Source organism: Mesitornis unicolor, unplaced genomic scaffold, assembly GCF_000695765.1.
Source record: "Mesitornis unicolor isolate BGI_N332 unplaced genomic scaffold, ASM69576v1 scaffold767, whole genome shotgun sequence".
Taxonomy (NCBI): Eukaryota; Metazoa; Chordata; class Aves; order Mesitornithiformes; family Mesitornithidae; genus Mesitornis; species Mesitornis unicolor.
Genome location: NW_010195480.1, coordinates 123,907 through 136,113, shown reverse-complemented (window position 1 = coordinate 136,113; position 12,207 = coordinate 123,907). Strand labels below are relative to the sequence as shown.

Here is a 12,207-nt window from a genome sequence, read left to right as displayed (position 1 = left end):
CCTCCTTTGGCTCAGCTGGACGTCGACCCCCAAAAGCTGCGCCTGTCCCCAGGCAGCGGGTGCGCGCAGGGTCACCCCGCTTCATAACACCGAGACAGGAGAAATAAACCCCGGGTTCCACTTCGGGAGGGCAGCGCTAACCCGCCTGCCGTGGGGAAGGGTGCCAGGGCTGCGTCGAGGTGGCTCGGCCCCTTCGCGTGGGTTGGGTGCGCGTCTGCAGCCGGGGCGGTACGGAGCACGGAGGTAGACGCCGGGTTTCTGCCGAGCTGGGATGTCTCAAGGGCAGGTTGTTCCCTCGGGAGAGGGCGCCCCGTGGGCAACTGGCCCGGAGCCCAGCCGGGAGAGGAGCTGGGGGCTCACATCATGGGCAGGGCTCTTGGCGTGGGAGGGTTTGGTCTCTGCTGCCAGGGCTATTCTATCAGATAACTGTTTTACCAAATAGTTAATAAAAGGTGAAATATATAAAAAGCAGGAGGAACAGGATATTTCTTTTTATTTCCAGATGATGTCAGCCACAGGGTGGCTGCAGGCCGTTGGTTGCCTTTCCTAGGGAAGTGAACCGTGAAGTGTGGGTCATTGCAGAGGTGAACTTGTGCTTAGTTTATCCAGCATCAGTTGTGTTTATCCCAGTCAATCTTAATTCTCTGTGCAATGGCTTTTCTCTAAAAGCACCAGTAGGGAGTGTTTCTATGCAGGACTACCTGTCAGTTAGTATTTGTAGCTCTTATTTGGAAGAAGGGTTTATATCAAATCTAGTAGGTAAGGAATTGAGCCATCACCGTGAGTGAATATTTAATATCTAGGTTATTACATGCAAAGAAATCTGCATAGCGTGATGACTTCATTGAAGAACAAGTTGTATGTGCTTCTTTGGAGAGTCTGCATTTACTTGCTCCAGGTGGTATTCCTGAGTGAGAGGAGAAGCATTGGCATCCAATGTGGGATGCACAAAAGATGTATTTCAGACTGTTTAAGACTTAACCTTCTTTGTTCTTTCTATTGCCAGTCACTATGCAAGTGTCTGCTGACTGTGCTGGCTCAGCTGGATCCAGTCGTTGGGTATCTGACTCTTTGTGTTTTTGTAGTAGGAAGCCTGGGCACTTTGCTCCTGTTTCTGAATTGCATCTGGAGGACACGTCCTGAGAGCTGGACGTAGCAATATCTGAGTTTCAAGTGCACATCTTTGTTACCAGATCTAGCTATTTGACTCTCGTGAGAGATTTATACTGTAAGAGAGAATTCAAAATATATATTTAAGTAGTGTGAAATTTGTTGATAATTTGGCTAAAACTTAGGTAACCTGCGGGGATGGAATTGAAGAGGGGAGGAGACTTAGGCCTTACCCTCTTATCTGTTTAGTAATCATTGAGATACTTCATTCTGCCTTTCATATTAGGTAGTGGTTCAGCCACTTGCTTTGTGCCTTCCTCAGAAGACAGTGAAAACATGGAAGGCAAGTTCAATGACGCTGTGTTGGGATTATTAGAGAAAATGACACTGGATGTAAGTGGGAGGGACCAGCAACACAAAAATACATAAACAGAAATTTACCAAAGTGAACCTTCAAATGCTGGCTCTTTGTTGACAGCAAGAAATATACTATTAATTATCTCAATTTAATTCTCCCATAAAATACTAACAGGAAAGGGCAGCAAGAATTTCTTCCTGGCCCAGAAAGTTGACTAAAACTAATGCAGTAAAGTTGAGTGACAGGTAAACATTTATGAGCACAATGTTATGAACATGTTGATGCATCTTGAGAGGTGCTTCTGTATATGTTGATTAACGGTACTGGACAGTGTTAAAGGCCAAGTTCAGATAATGAAATTCATTCTGTTCTTAACCTAGCCCTCTGGACAGATGAATTACCCCTTCTGGAACTTGTTCTTTGGCACCAGAACTGTTTCCTGTGACACAACTAGGTCATCTGGGACTACCTACTATGCTAAAGGCTTGGGGATGAGTGGCTGGAAAGCTGCCAGGCAGAAAAGGACCTGGGGGTGTTGGTGGACAGCAGGATGACCATGAGCCAGCAATGTGGCCTTGCGGCCAAGAAAGCCAATGGCATCCTGGGGTGTATCAGAAGGGGTGTGGTGAGTAGGTTGAGAGAGGTTCTCCTTCCCCTCTACTCTACCCTGGTTAGACCGCATTTGGAATATTGTATTCCGTTCTGGGCCCCTCAGTTCAAGAAGGACAGGGAATTGCTTGAAAGAGTCCAGCGCAGAGCCACAAGGATGATCAAGGGAGTGGAACATCTCCCTTCTGAGGAGTGGCTGAGGGAGCTGGGTCTCTTTAGCTTGGAGAAGAGGAGACTGAGGGGTGACCTCATTCATGGTTATAAATTTGTAAAGGGTGAGTGTCAGGAGGAAGGAGGCAGCCTCTTCTCAGTGACAGCCAATGACAGGACAAGGGGCAGTGGGTGCAAGCTGAAGCATAGGAGGTTCAACCTGAACCTAAGGAAAAACTTTTTACTTGTAAGGGTTACAGAGCACTGGACCAGGCTGCCCAGAGAGGTTGTGGAGTCTTCTTCTCTGGAGACATTCAAAACCCACCTGGACGTGTTCCTGTGTGACCTGGTCTAGGTGATCCTGCTCTGGCAGGGGGGTTGGACTGGATGATCTTTGGAGGTCCCTTCCAACTCCTAATATTCTGTGATTCTGTGATACCTTGAGTACAGTCCAAAGTGTTGACGTTCCTAACTGATTAAATTAAATATTTTTGACCGTGGTATTACCTACACATAGAATTAGTGCTTACCTAGCTCATACCCTTCATGCCTTCTGAGCTGTGACTGCTTTGGTCACTCCAAGTGCCAGGTAGTACATCAGAGAGCACAGAATAACTTGAATAAGACAGAAGAAGAAAAAACAGTAGGCTCTAGAGGACAGCAAGGAGAGGACTTGTGTTTCCTCAGAAAAAAGTTCTGCCTTTTTTGACACCTGATGTGCAAAATTGCTCAATTGAACTGATCAATGATTATTTCACTGGGGTTATTGAGTACAAACATTTCCTGTTCTGTGGTAGGCTTGCAGGGCAGTTCTCATCTAATTTTTTTTAGTACAAAATCCTGAAATATATAACTTAACATCCCATTCTGGATGCTTTCTGGATATAAAGTAGATGACAGTTTTATTCCTACTTCATCATCAGAAGCTTCAGAGTTCTGTACCGCAGGCATCTTGATAAGGTGCTTGCAACACTGGATTGTATTGCCATACCCGTTCTGCCTTGTTAGGCATAGCGAACTCTACTTCCAATAGCCATGTATGCTTAGCAAAGAATATCAGTTTTCTCTTTACATGGGTCGAATTTTCAGAACTGTTGAGTGGCTCAAATGGGGTTCTTTGTCCCTGTCAGGTAAAATATACTTTGGTTAGAAAACTGCTGTCATGATGACATTTTGGCTCCACTGATGCCTGTGGCAAATTCCCGATTTTTAAAAATGGAATCCAGATTTTGCCCACAGTTTTCATTTAAGTGGATGCCTTATCATTGCAGGTTGAATATGTCTTTTTGTTCTGTGTTTTCAGACCTGCTGATACTGTGTGTATTGAAGGGAGGAAGATGCTTTGTCGGTATGAGATACAGAGCTGTATCTTCTTGGCTTTTTTAGCTGTCACAGCTTTCTTCATCAGTGATGCCCAGGGCCAAGGTAAGTCATAAATAAAAGGATGGAGCTTTTCACTCTGATGTGCAGAAATAGACTTTCTTATTTCAAATGCAAGTGTTACTTCCCTTCTAGTAGGATGTGGATCCCGTACTACTGAAATGAAGCAGGAGTTTGGCTGCTGATCTCATGAGGGAGTAGAGTTATGTGTTCATGTGTGCTCTTAGAACCTCGTATCAGAAATAGCATAAGTGGTGTCTCAAAATGAGTTATATGGAACTTTTGTTTTTAACTCTTATTTGCATGAAATTACTGATCAGAAATTGCTGTGACTGTCCTCTACATGATCAAGTAAGTTTGAGGGGCCAGCTATGATACTAAGCTTGTATGGAATATATATATACACTTTTTTTTTTGGAACAGTAGCTATTGTAACACTTACATCATACAGTATTGCACAGGATTGTTAAATGTCACAGACTACTTTTGCAGCTTTTTTTTCTGTTTTAAATCTCCGTTGTGGGTATTAAAAGATACTGCTGAGATTGTTAGGCTTAAATACTTGTTGGATCGTATTGACAGTGATTTGACTTCTAGGGAAAATTTACCCTGTTTCTTGGGAGAGAATAAAGGAAGAATGCCAATGAATTTTTATGATTTCTAAAGAAAGATGTTTCTCTCAAGTTTATATTTATGTAATCCCTTTGATATGAGACTGCATAGGCGTAATTGGGAGCAGAATTTGTTCCTGGGTCTCTTCTGGAGTCTTGTATAATGTGTTATTCATGAGCGCATTCAGAGAGCAGTGGCAACGTAAGGCTTTCCAAGTTCTGGTGAATGCAAGTAGTGGTGCTGTCCAGCCTGCGTGGCACTCGAGTGCTGGGGCAGCATCTCAGCTTGGATGGTTGGGAATCTGCGAGTGTTTTACGAGCCTCTCCCAGAACTTTAGGGACATATGCAAGCAGTAATGTTTAATGTGGGCGATGTGAGGTGAATGAAGAAATGCATGTTCCCAATGTTCAACACATCCATTCTGGTCAGAAATGAGGTCCAGAATGTTTGTGACTTAATGAGCCAATAAAGCAAAGCATATGGTTAGGCCTCTCTCTGTGTATTTCAGGCCTAATACATATGGTTAAGATTTGCAAAACAGCATTGGGGATTGAGATCCATCTCCAGAATGTTTCGCAAAATTCCTTGAGCTTGGAAAACCGCACTCTTCTCCCCACTCTATTTTTTGTTGTTTGTTTTTTCAAATGTTGACTTAATCAGTCATATGTAAGGGAGAAAACTTTCAAACTATTTAATACAACAAAATGAAGGTCAGAGAGAGTTTTTTCCACAATCATCCACACCAGCAGAAGCTAGAGTTGGTGTACTTGATGTTAATAAAGAACAATACTGCCCTTGTTCTTATATTCTTTCAGCAAGCATCAGCTGCCGAATGCTGTCAGCAGTGTGATACTAAGCTAAGTGGACTAATGTCCACTAAGTGAATGACTGTTATGTTATTAAATGAGGTGATACGAAATCTCTATTCCATGTTCACAGAATAAAAATTCTCTTGCTACACTTAAAGTAATAAGATGTTTCTCAAATCCTTTCTTTTCTCAAGGTTGCCGTCCCTTGCAGTAAACTCTTCATGCAGCTGGCTAACGTTTTTTACAATTTAATACAGCATTTTATGCTTGTCTGTTTTAAGAAAATGTACACTCTGCCAAGGTGTAGGAAGAGCTGGTATTAGTTCCAGCTTGTGTTTCCTTCCTTTGGCAAATATGCTCAGGTAAAGGTGTGCAATGTGACTTCTTGGAAAGGAGAATGTGTTTGGGAGACTGAAGTCAACATGCCTGAAGCTACAACTTATTCCTTCAACTGAGGAGTTATCTGCATTGAGCTACATGGTTTTATCTCATTTATTTCCTGAATGCCTATAAACCACAGTGCCATTCAGTTTCACTCAACAATAATTATTCTTTCATCACTGCTGTTTCTTCCTCATTCAGCATAATGTCACTTAAACAACAGTAACAAAAACATCCAGCTTTTGTCTACTTATGTTCTACTCATATAGTACCCAAGAATAGTGCTGGGCAAGAAAAATACTTCAGAATTTTCCATTTATTCATAAAGTGACTTGCTTTAAGAATTCTCCTTCTGTATTTAAAATGGAAACTTTATGTAGCAATAATTCCCATGTGTTCCTAGTGTAATTGCAGTCCATATTAACTTGTTCAGTTCTTATGACAAAAGTAAATTTGAAGCCATAAGGTTTAGTTAGTATCCAATCTTAGAATATTAGATGTCTTAGCTACACATACGCAATTTATGGTATTTTTTCTTTCCATTAAGATACTGAATAGTTCAAAACACACTTTTCCTAGCTGTCCACAAGAGTCATGTATTTGGAGTGCTAATTTATCTGGTGGCATAAACCAAAGCCTTGAACTTGTCTGTAGTGTTCTTTTGGGTGACTGCTCTGATGTTGCTGACGGCCATTCACTTTTGCATTCCTGTAAAACCACTTAACAAGCTCTAGCTACTGATTTTGATCAGTTAATTGACTCAGCTTGGATTAATTTTTTTCCCTTTCTGCAAGAAGTGAGATTTTGTTCCACAGACAATAAAGGTCCAAAGAAATAAAGATATCCTCTTCAGGTTGGTGAATGCGTAGTAATTCCCATCAATATTTTGTTGTCTGTTCAAGTGTTAGATTTTTAACTTCCTTAGCTGTATGTGCTTTTCTATGCCAGAACGTTAGTCTTTGCACAACTAAGACACAGTTGAGTATCTGTCTGGTGAATAATTCTTTTCTTCCTTGCGGTTAATTGCTGTGTGGGAGTGTCCATTCCCCTGCACTGCCACCTTGGATACAAAAAGTACCCAGTGAAAATTGACTAGTTATGTAAAGACTACTCTGGCACAACTTTTCTAGCCTTTCCCATTGTAACTCTGTAGTAAACAGAAATACTTTTGGTGATTGTGTCCTTCTTTGCTTGTAAGATCTGTGATTGTTTTTTAGGGGTTCCCAAAATTTACCTGGTTTGGTGATGGCTAATAGCAATTAGGCAGAACTATGCTGCTTTGTTAGGCGGTGCTTTCATAAACTGTTAAGTTGAAAGTAGGATGGGATGGAAGGACAGGGGAAGAAAGAAGATGGCAGAGAAAATGAACTCTGAAATTAAGACATGATTTTTTGGTCCATCCTTGATGTTACTTTGTTGCTCTCTGCTCTGCCTCTTAGTCCCCATACCAATTTACCACTTAATCCTGGTAAAACGTGCAGCATTTTTACACTTGCATACTGTCATTGTTCAGAAGTTTATTCGCTATTCCTTAGATGAAATATATAATAAAAGGAATTGTATATTTTGCAAACTTCTAGGTCACTCTTGGTTCATTCAGTCCCAATTCACTGTGAATTATGTATAGCTCAGAGGCAGAATGATTCTTGAGAATGAATTAAAAGCTGTAATCCATAACCCCAGTCTGCTTGGCTTTCAGAACTTTTTGTTGTAGCCTTTGTAATTTTATTACAATCATAGCATGCTGAATGTTCTTACAAAACCCTGCCCAGCAAAGCATTTTACAATACAAGGGCCAAATTTTCAAAGAACTGATTTTGTATTTGCAGTGATTTCTGCACCCGCTCTTGCTTGCAGCCTCACTTTCTCTGAACTTGAGGGAGGTAACAGGCAGTCTGAGGACAAAGCCTGACAAGATTGTGCTCAGCAACGGGGGAAATGCACTGTTTGGGTGAAGCCCAGTGCTGCAAATCAGAATGATTTTGAGTGTGTGGAATTGAGGTGCTCTTTCTGTCTCCTGCCTCTCTCGAGCTTGTTCTCTGAAGTCTTTGAGAGTGCAGAGGTGCTACCAAGCTATTCTTGGTGGTCACGTACTCTCTTTTCTGTGCTCTGGTGTTAAGTCCCTCAAGGCAGAGAACTGCAGACCCTGCCTTTGCTCTCGCAAAACTGTCCCTTATGGATTGAGAGACTGGATGCAAGGGAATGCATCTCTCAAATTAAAACTCCAGATCTCTGCTTCTAAGACCCAAAATGTTTTTAATGTTAGATGGCATTAAAAACACCACCCCAGATTACAGCCTGCCTCTTTCCTTCTTCTTTCTTCCCCAATACTCTTGGAAAAAGAAGCACGTAGGAAAAAATAATCAGTCCAGAACAGGTTTTTGGCTGCTGCTCATGCCAGAGCTGCATTGGCTGTAGCAGGTCAAATGGAGAGGCCAGAGAGTGCTGGATAGCATGTTCTGCCTGTTGACTCAGATGCTCCATATGCTGTAATCCTTAAATCTCAGAAATATGATGAGAACCATTGGCTTATTATATCTAGTGGACCAACAAACTGTGGGCATAAGCACAGTCAGTGAAGACCTATCTTGAGCCCTGGAGCAGAGAAATTGCCACTTCTCCCCTTCAGATAGTTTCCCTTATTTCTTGGTCTTATCAACAGAAACCTTAAGTAGTGGCAGAAGCACCAAGGGTTTGGAAAATGAAGGGAAGATATTCAGGGGGGCTGTAGAAGTAATGGGAAGAGGTAGGGTAAGACTGGTGGAGGAGTTTGCTAAGCTTTTCTAGCCCTTTCTGTGCTCAGCCTCTGGATAGCTTCCCTGGCTGCCTTTCCCTCTAGATCAGTTAGTTCTCTGTAGGCCAAACCCTATTTAATGTATACAGATTTCCCCTTATTGACAGCCTTGGACACCACAGGCTGCACACTTAGCAGCTCTGCTGCAGTTTGCTGTGAAGGAGGGACGTGGCTCTCTGGAGCAGAGCAGCAAAGCTATGTAGAACATTGTCAAACATCAGTGGAGCTTGCCTGAGCAGAGAGATGCTGTGAAAGAGTAATTCATGTGCAGAGGCACAATATTGTTGATATTGCAGTATCGAAGTAGGGTGGTTTTTCTGTTTGTTCCTCTGTGTGTTGCTTCACTGAAATATCACCTCTTTCTCAGTCATTTCATGCTTTTATTCATTCCACCTGCTGCTTCTGTTTGAAACCTAGGAGATGGCACAATATAAATAGAAGCCAGATTTGCTTACCATCTCCAGATTGCTCCTGTCTAAATCTCAGCTAGCCTATGCACGCCTACAAGTCTTGATGAGACCAAAGCAGTGCTTGCAGTGGGGCAAGTGTGTTTGCTGCTTAAGTCAGGTTTGCAAATTGAGCAGCTGATGTTCCCCCTGCCTTGTGCATGGCAATCTTTCCTCTTGGTTACTGCATCTTCACAAGGCTTTGAAAATTTGGCCCTGAGTGACCTTAAATGTGGGCAGATGCCCACAGCAATGCAAAGTAAAGGAGGCTAGGTAATGCATATTGCCAGTGTAAGCAAGGAGAGCAATTTTAATTCCCATATATTAACAAAGAGCATTATTATTACATGCTTTGCCTGCTAAACTAGAGTCTTAACATCTAACACTGTTTGTCTTTCTGTCCTCTCCTGTTAGGTTGTTAGTTTGTTCTTACAAAGAGTTAAATAAAAGGTATGTCTGAGGGAAGTAGTGCACCTGGGGATGTCATTTGACAAACTAATAAACTGGTGTATGTGACATTTTGAATAACTTGCATCCTTTATTATTAAAATTTTGTGTTGTCTTTCTATATGTGTTTACTTTTGTTTGTTTGAAATTAGTGGTTGCTTTTTATTTGAGTTTAAAATGTTGTTTTCTTTCCCCACTTGCAGTGTCCCCACCAACAAGACTAAGATACAATGTAGTCAGTCCTGACAGTGTACAGATCTCTTGGAAAGCCCCCAAAGGGCAATTCACTGGGTATAAGCTTCTTGTCACTCCAAGTTCAGGTAAAACTGGTCTATATTATTATATATTATAGGCCTATATATTCTTTTTTAAGGTGAAAGGACTGTCATCGTAAGGCTGAACAGCTTTTCTGAGGCTGGTGTCATCCTTCAGCAGTAAGGAACTGTGGCAAGCTGTGGATAGTGGAGTATGGGCTTGTCAACAGAAGAAAGAAATTGATCTCACTGGACGGTGTTCATAGGCAATGGGAATTGAATGCTTAAGGTAGAATAAGTGCGTGGGTGTTAGTTACACTTGCCACTGGTCATCTGTCTTTACCTTTCTTCCAGTGGGATATGTGGACATCTAGGAAGTCTTCAAGGGAGAGCATAGGAATCCTATTTCAGTAAAAGCTTTGAGCTGGATCTCTCTGGGCCTTCTCCCATATTGAGCTCCCTGGAAAAGACTAAAAAGATTTTAGACCTAACTTAAAAAAAAAATGAAACAAACCCTAACCTTTTAAAAAATTTTGAATGAAAACTTGAAACGTAAAGGCAGGCAACAAAGTGGCTATATCAGGCTACCTGTGTAGAGGTACTACTTCTGTATATATTTAAATTTAGATATTGATACACTTTTAACATACAGCTAAAATATGTATTTGTGTGTATTTGTATACAATCTTTATATATGTGCATACATAGAAATGTTTAATAATTGTATTTATACATGAGAATTTCCTTGCACAAAGGAAGTGGGCAAAGAGGGTGTCCAGAGGTGACATAGATGTGATGGGATCAGAACTGGCAGCCAGTCACAGAGCAGTGTGAAAGCCTGTAGGTAGGCCATTACCAAATTTGACAGCTCTTTGCCAAATGTTCCTTTCTTGGTAATCAATAGTTTTGCTGGGTATCGTGGCTATTCCATGAAGCCCAGATACAAGGGCTGATTCATTGGTCTTAGAGTGTTTCTTCCTAAGAAAACTGATCCATATCTTTGGTCAGGCTTCCTGACTTCTTGCTTTTTTGGCATGCCCTCTGGCTTGGCTGTATGGATAGTCCCGAAAGTGGGAACACTTGGGTCATTGGAGAACTTGAGGTAGTTTTAAGTTGTTACATTTACCGTGCTATAAGAAAAGCAAACAAAGTTATGTATTTGTGGGTTTTTTTGTCTTTTCTCTTACAGGTGGAAAAACCAATCAATTAATTCTGCAAAACACTGCAACCAAAGCAATTATTCAGGGTCTTATTCCAGATCAAAACTATGCCCTTCAAATCATTGCATTCAGTGAAGACAAGGAGAGTAAGCCAGCACAAGGCCAGTTCAAAAGTATGTGTCTTTTTATGCTTGACATGCAGAATTTTTCAGATGTTTAACGTAACTTATGAAATTGCAACAGTCTGACTCAAAGAAGGACAATGTAGTTTATTCTGTGGTGGAAGGATAATGAGAGCCACAGATTTTAACTGGTACATTTACAGGTGGAGGCCTGAATTGAGCTGATTGTTTTTGCAAAGGAGATTCTTGCTTTGGGCTATCTTTGTTTCTGTTGGTTTGGAATCCCTTTCTTCCCCTTTCCATTATGAAATTAGCCAATGTTTTGTGGAAGAGAATCTTCGGTGAGTGGAAACAAAAAGGGAAATGCTCTTTTCTGATATTTAAAAAATTTCCTTCCTTTCATCCAATTTTTTATTAAAACGTTCTTATAGCTGTGCCAACTGGCAAATAGTTGCTAGTTGAATGATTCTATGAAAGGCTGAATTCTTACTGGTCTTCAGCTGTTAAATATGTTTACAAATTATGCTTAAGACTTAGTCTGACCTACACATACTCTTAATGTCTATATCATAGTGACAGATATGTCTCAGCTGATTTGTCTTGATCTGTATCTTAAACAGTTCAGTTAAATATGTTCAGTGGAGAAGTGGTCGATAAAGAAGAATGTGACAGTCTGGGAGCACAGTTGAAACCCTGCTGACTTCCCTTGACACTGAGTATTTCTCACTGTCACTGCTAAACCACTTTTCTGTTAGAACGAGCACAAGATAACATATACTGACCACTTGATGTGCTGTGTGTCAAAGTCTTCAGCTTTTCATCACTGCAACTGTGTGTTTACTACTTTAAACTCTTTCCTGGTTAGGAAACCCACAAAACAGCAGATTACTTTGTCCCATGTGCCGTTTAGTATACTTTTACTTTTACTTTGCCACAAGTGAAAACACGCAGTACTTAGTGGGGCTGGAGTTTCATTTGATAATACGATGCCTTGTATGAGTAAAACCATGTATACAGCATGTATATAAATCCTTTGTTGCTATCCTATATTCTGTTCCCCACCCCCCACCCCAGCTTCTCTGACAAGTGGTCACTAATTCTTGAGATGAAAAAGGGACAAACATATTCAAAACTTTGAGAATGTCCTCTGGTTGTCCTCAGTATGTTGGAAGTGTGCTTTTAATGCTGCCGAGTTGTAACTGATGTACAAAGAACTCTAAAGCCTACAGTAAAAATTTTATTGTTGTTTAAACAGTATTAGTCTTTATATAGTCAGGCATACTTTCTTATTCTAGTGCTGCTTTTAAGTTATTGTACGTAGCATGTAATTAACAAAGATCACTGGCAGATTTTTTCCTTTAAAAATGCAGCTGCACAAACATGCACTAGCTATGTTTTTTTGGTCTCTGTAAATGTGTTTGTAAAACTAGTGTCTTCTTGTATTTTCTTGCTATGTGGTTAGAATGTTGACAGTTAGAAATGGCTTTCTCATGTCCAGGAATCTCTGTCAGGATGTGACCAACTTGTCTCCTATGGGCATTTTCACAATTCCATACTGGAGATCTGCCGCTTAAC

The 12,207-nt window shown here is 41.0% G+C and overlaps 1 protein-coding gene across 1 annotated transcript in view; it reads left to right on the top strand.

Moving 5' to 3' along the window:
- The first annotated feature begins 3,564 nt into the window (after positions 1–3,564).
- Positions 3,565–12,207, top strand: part of COL14A1 (collagen, type XIV, alpha 1) — a 114,330-nt gene continuing 105,687 nt past the window's right edge. Inside the window, exons 1-3 of the mRNA XM_010188114.1 lie at positions 3,565–3,652; positions 9,300–9,416; positions 10,540–10,683. Of these exons, the coding sequence (XP_010186416.1) occupies positions 3,565–3,652; positions 9,300–9,416; positions 10,540–10,683 (349 nt within the window). The remainder of the gene's footprint in view (positions 3,653–9,299; positions 9,417–10,539; positions 10,684–12,207) is intronic.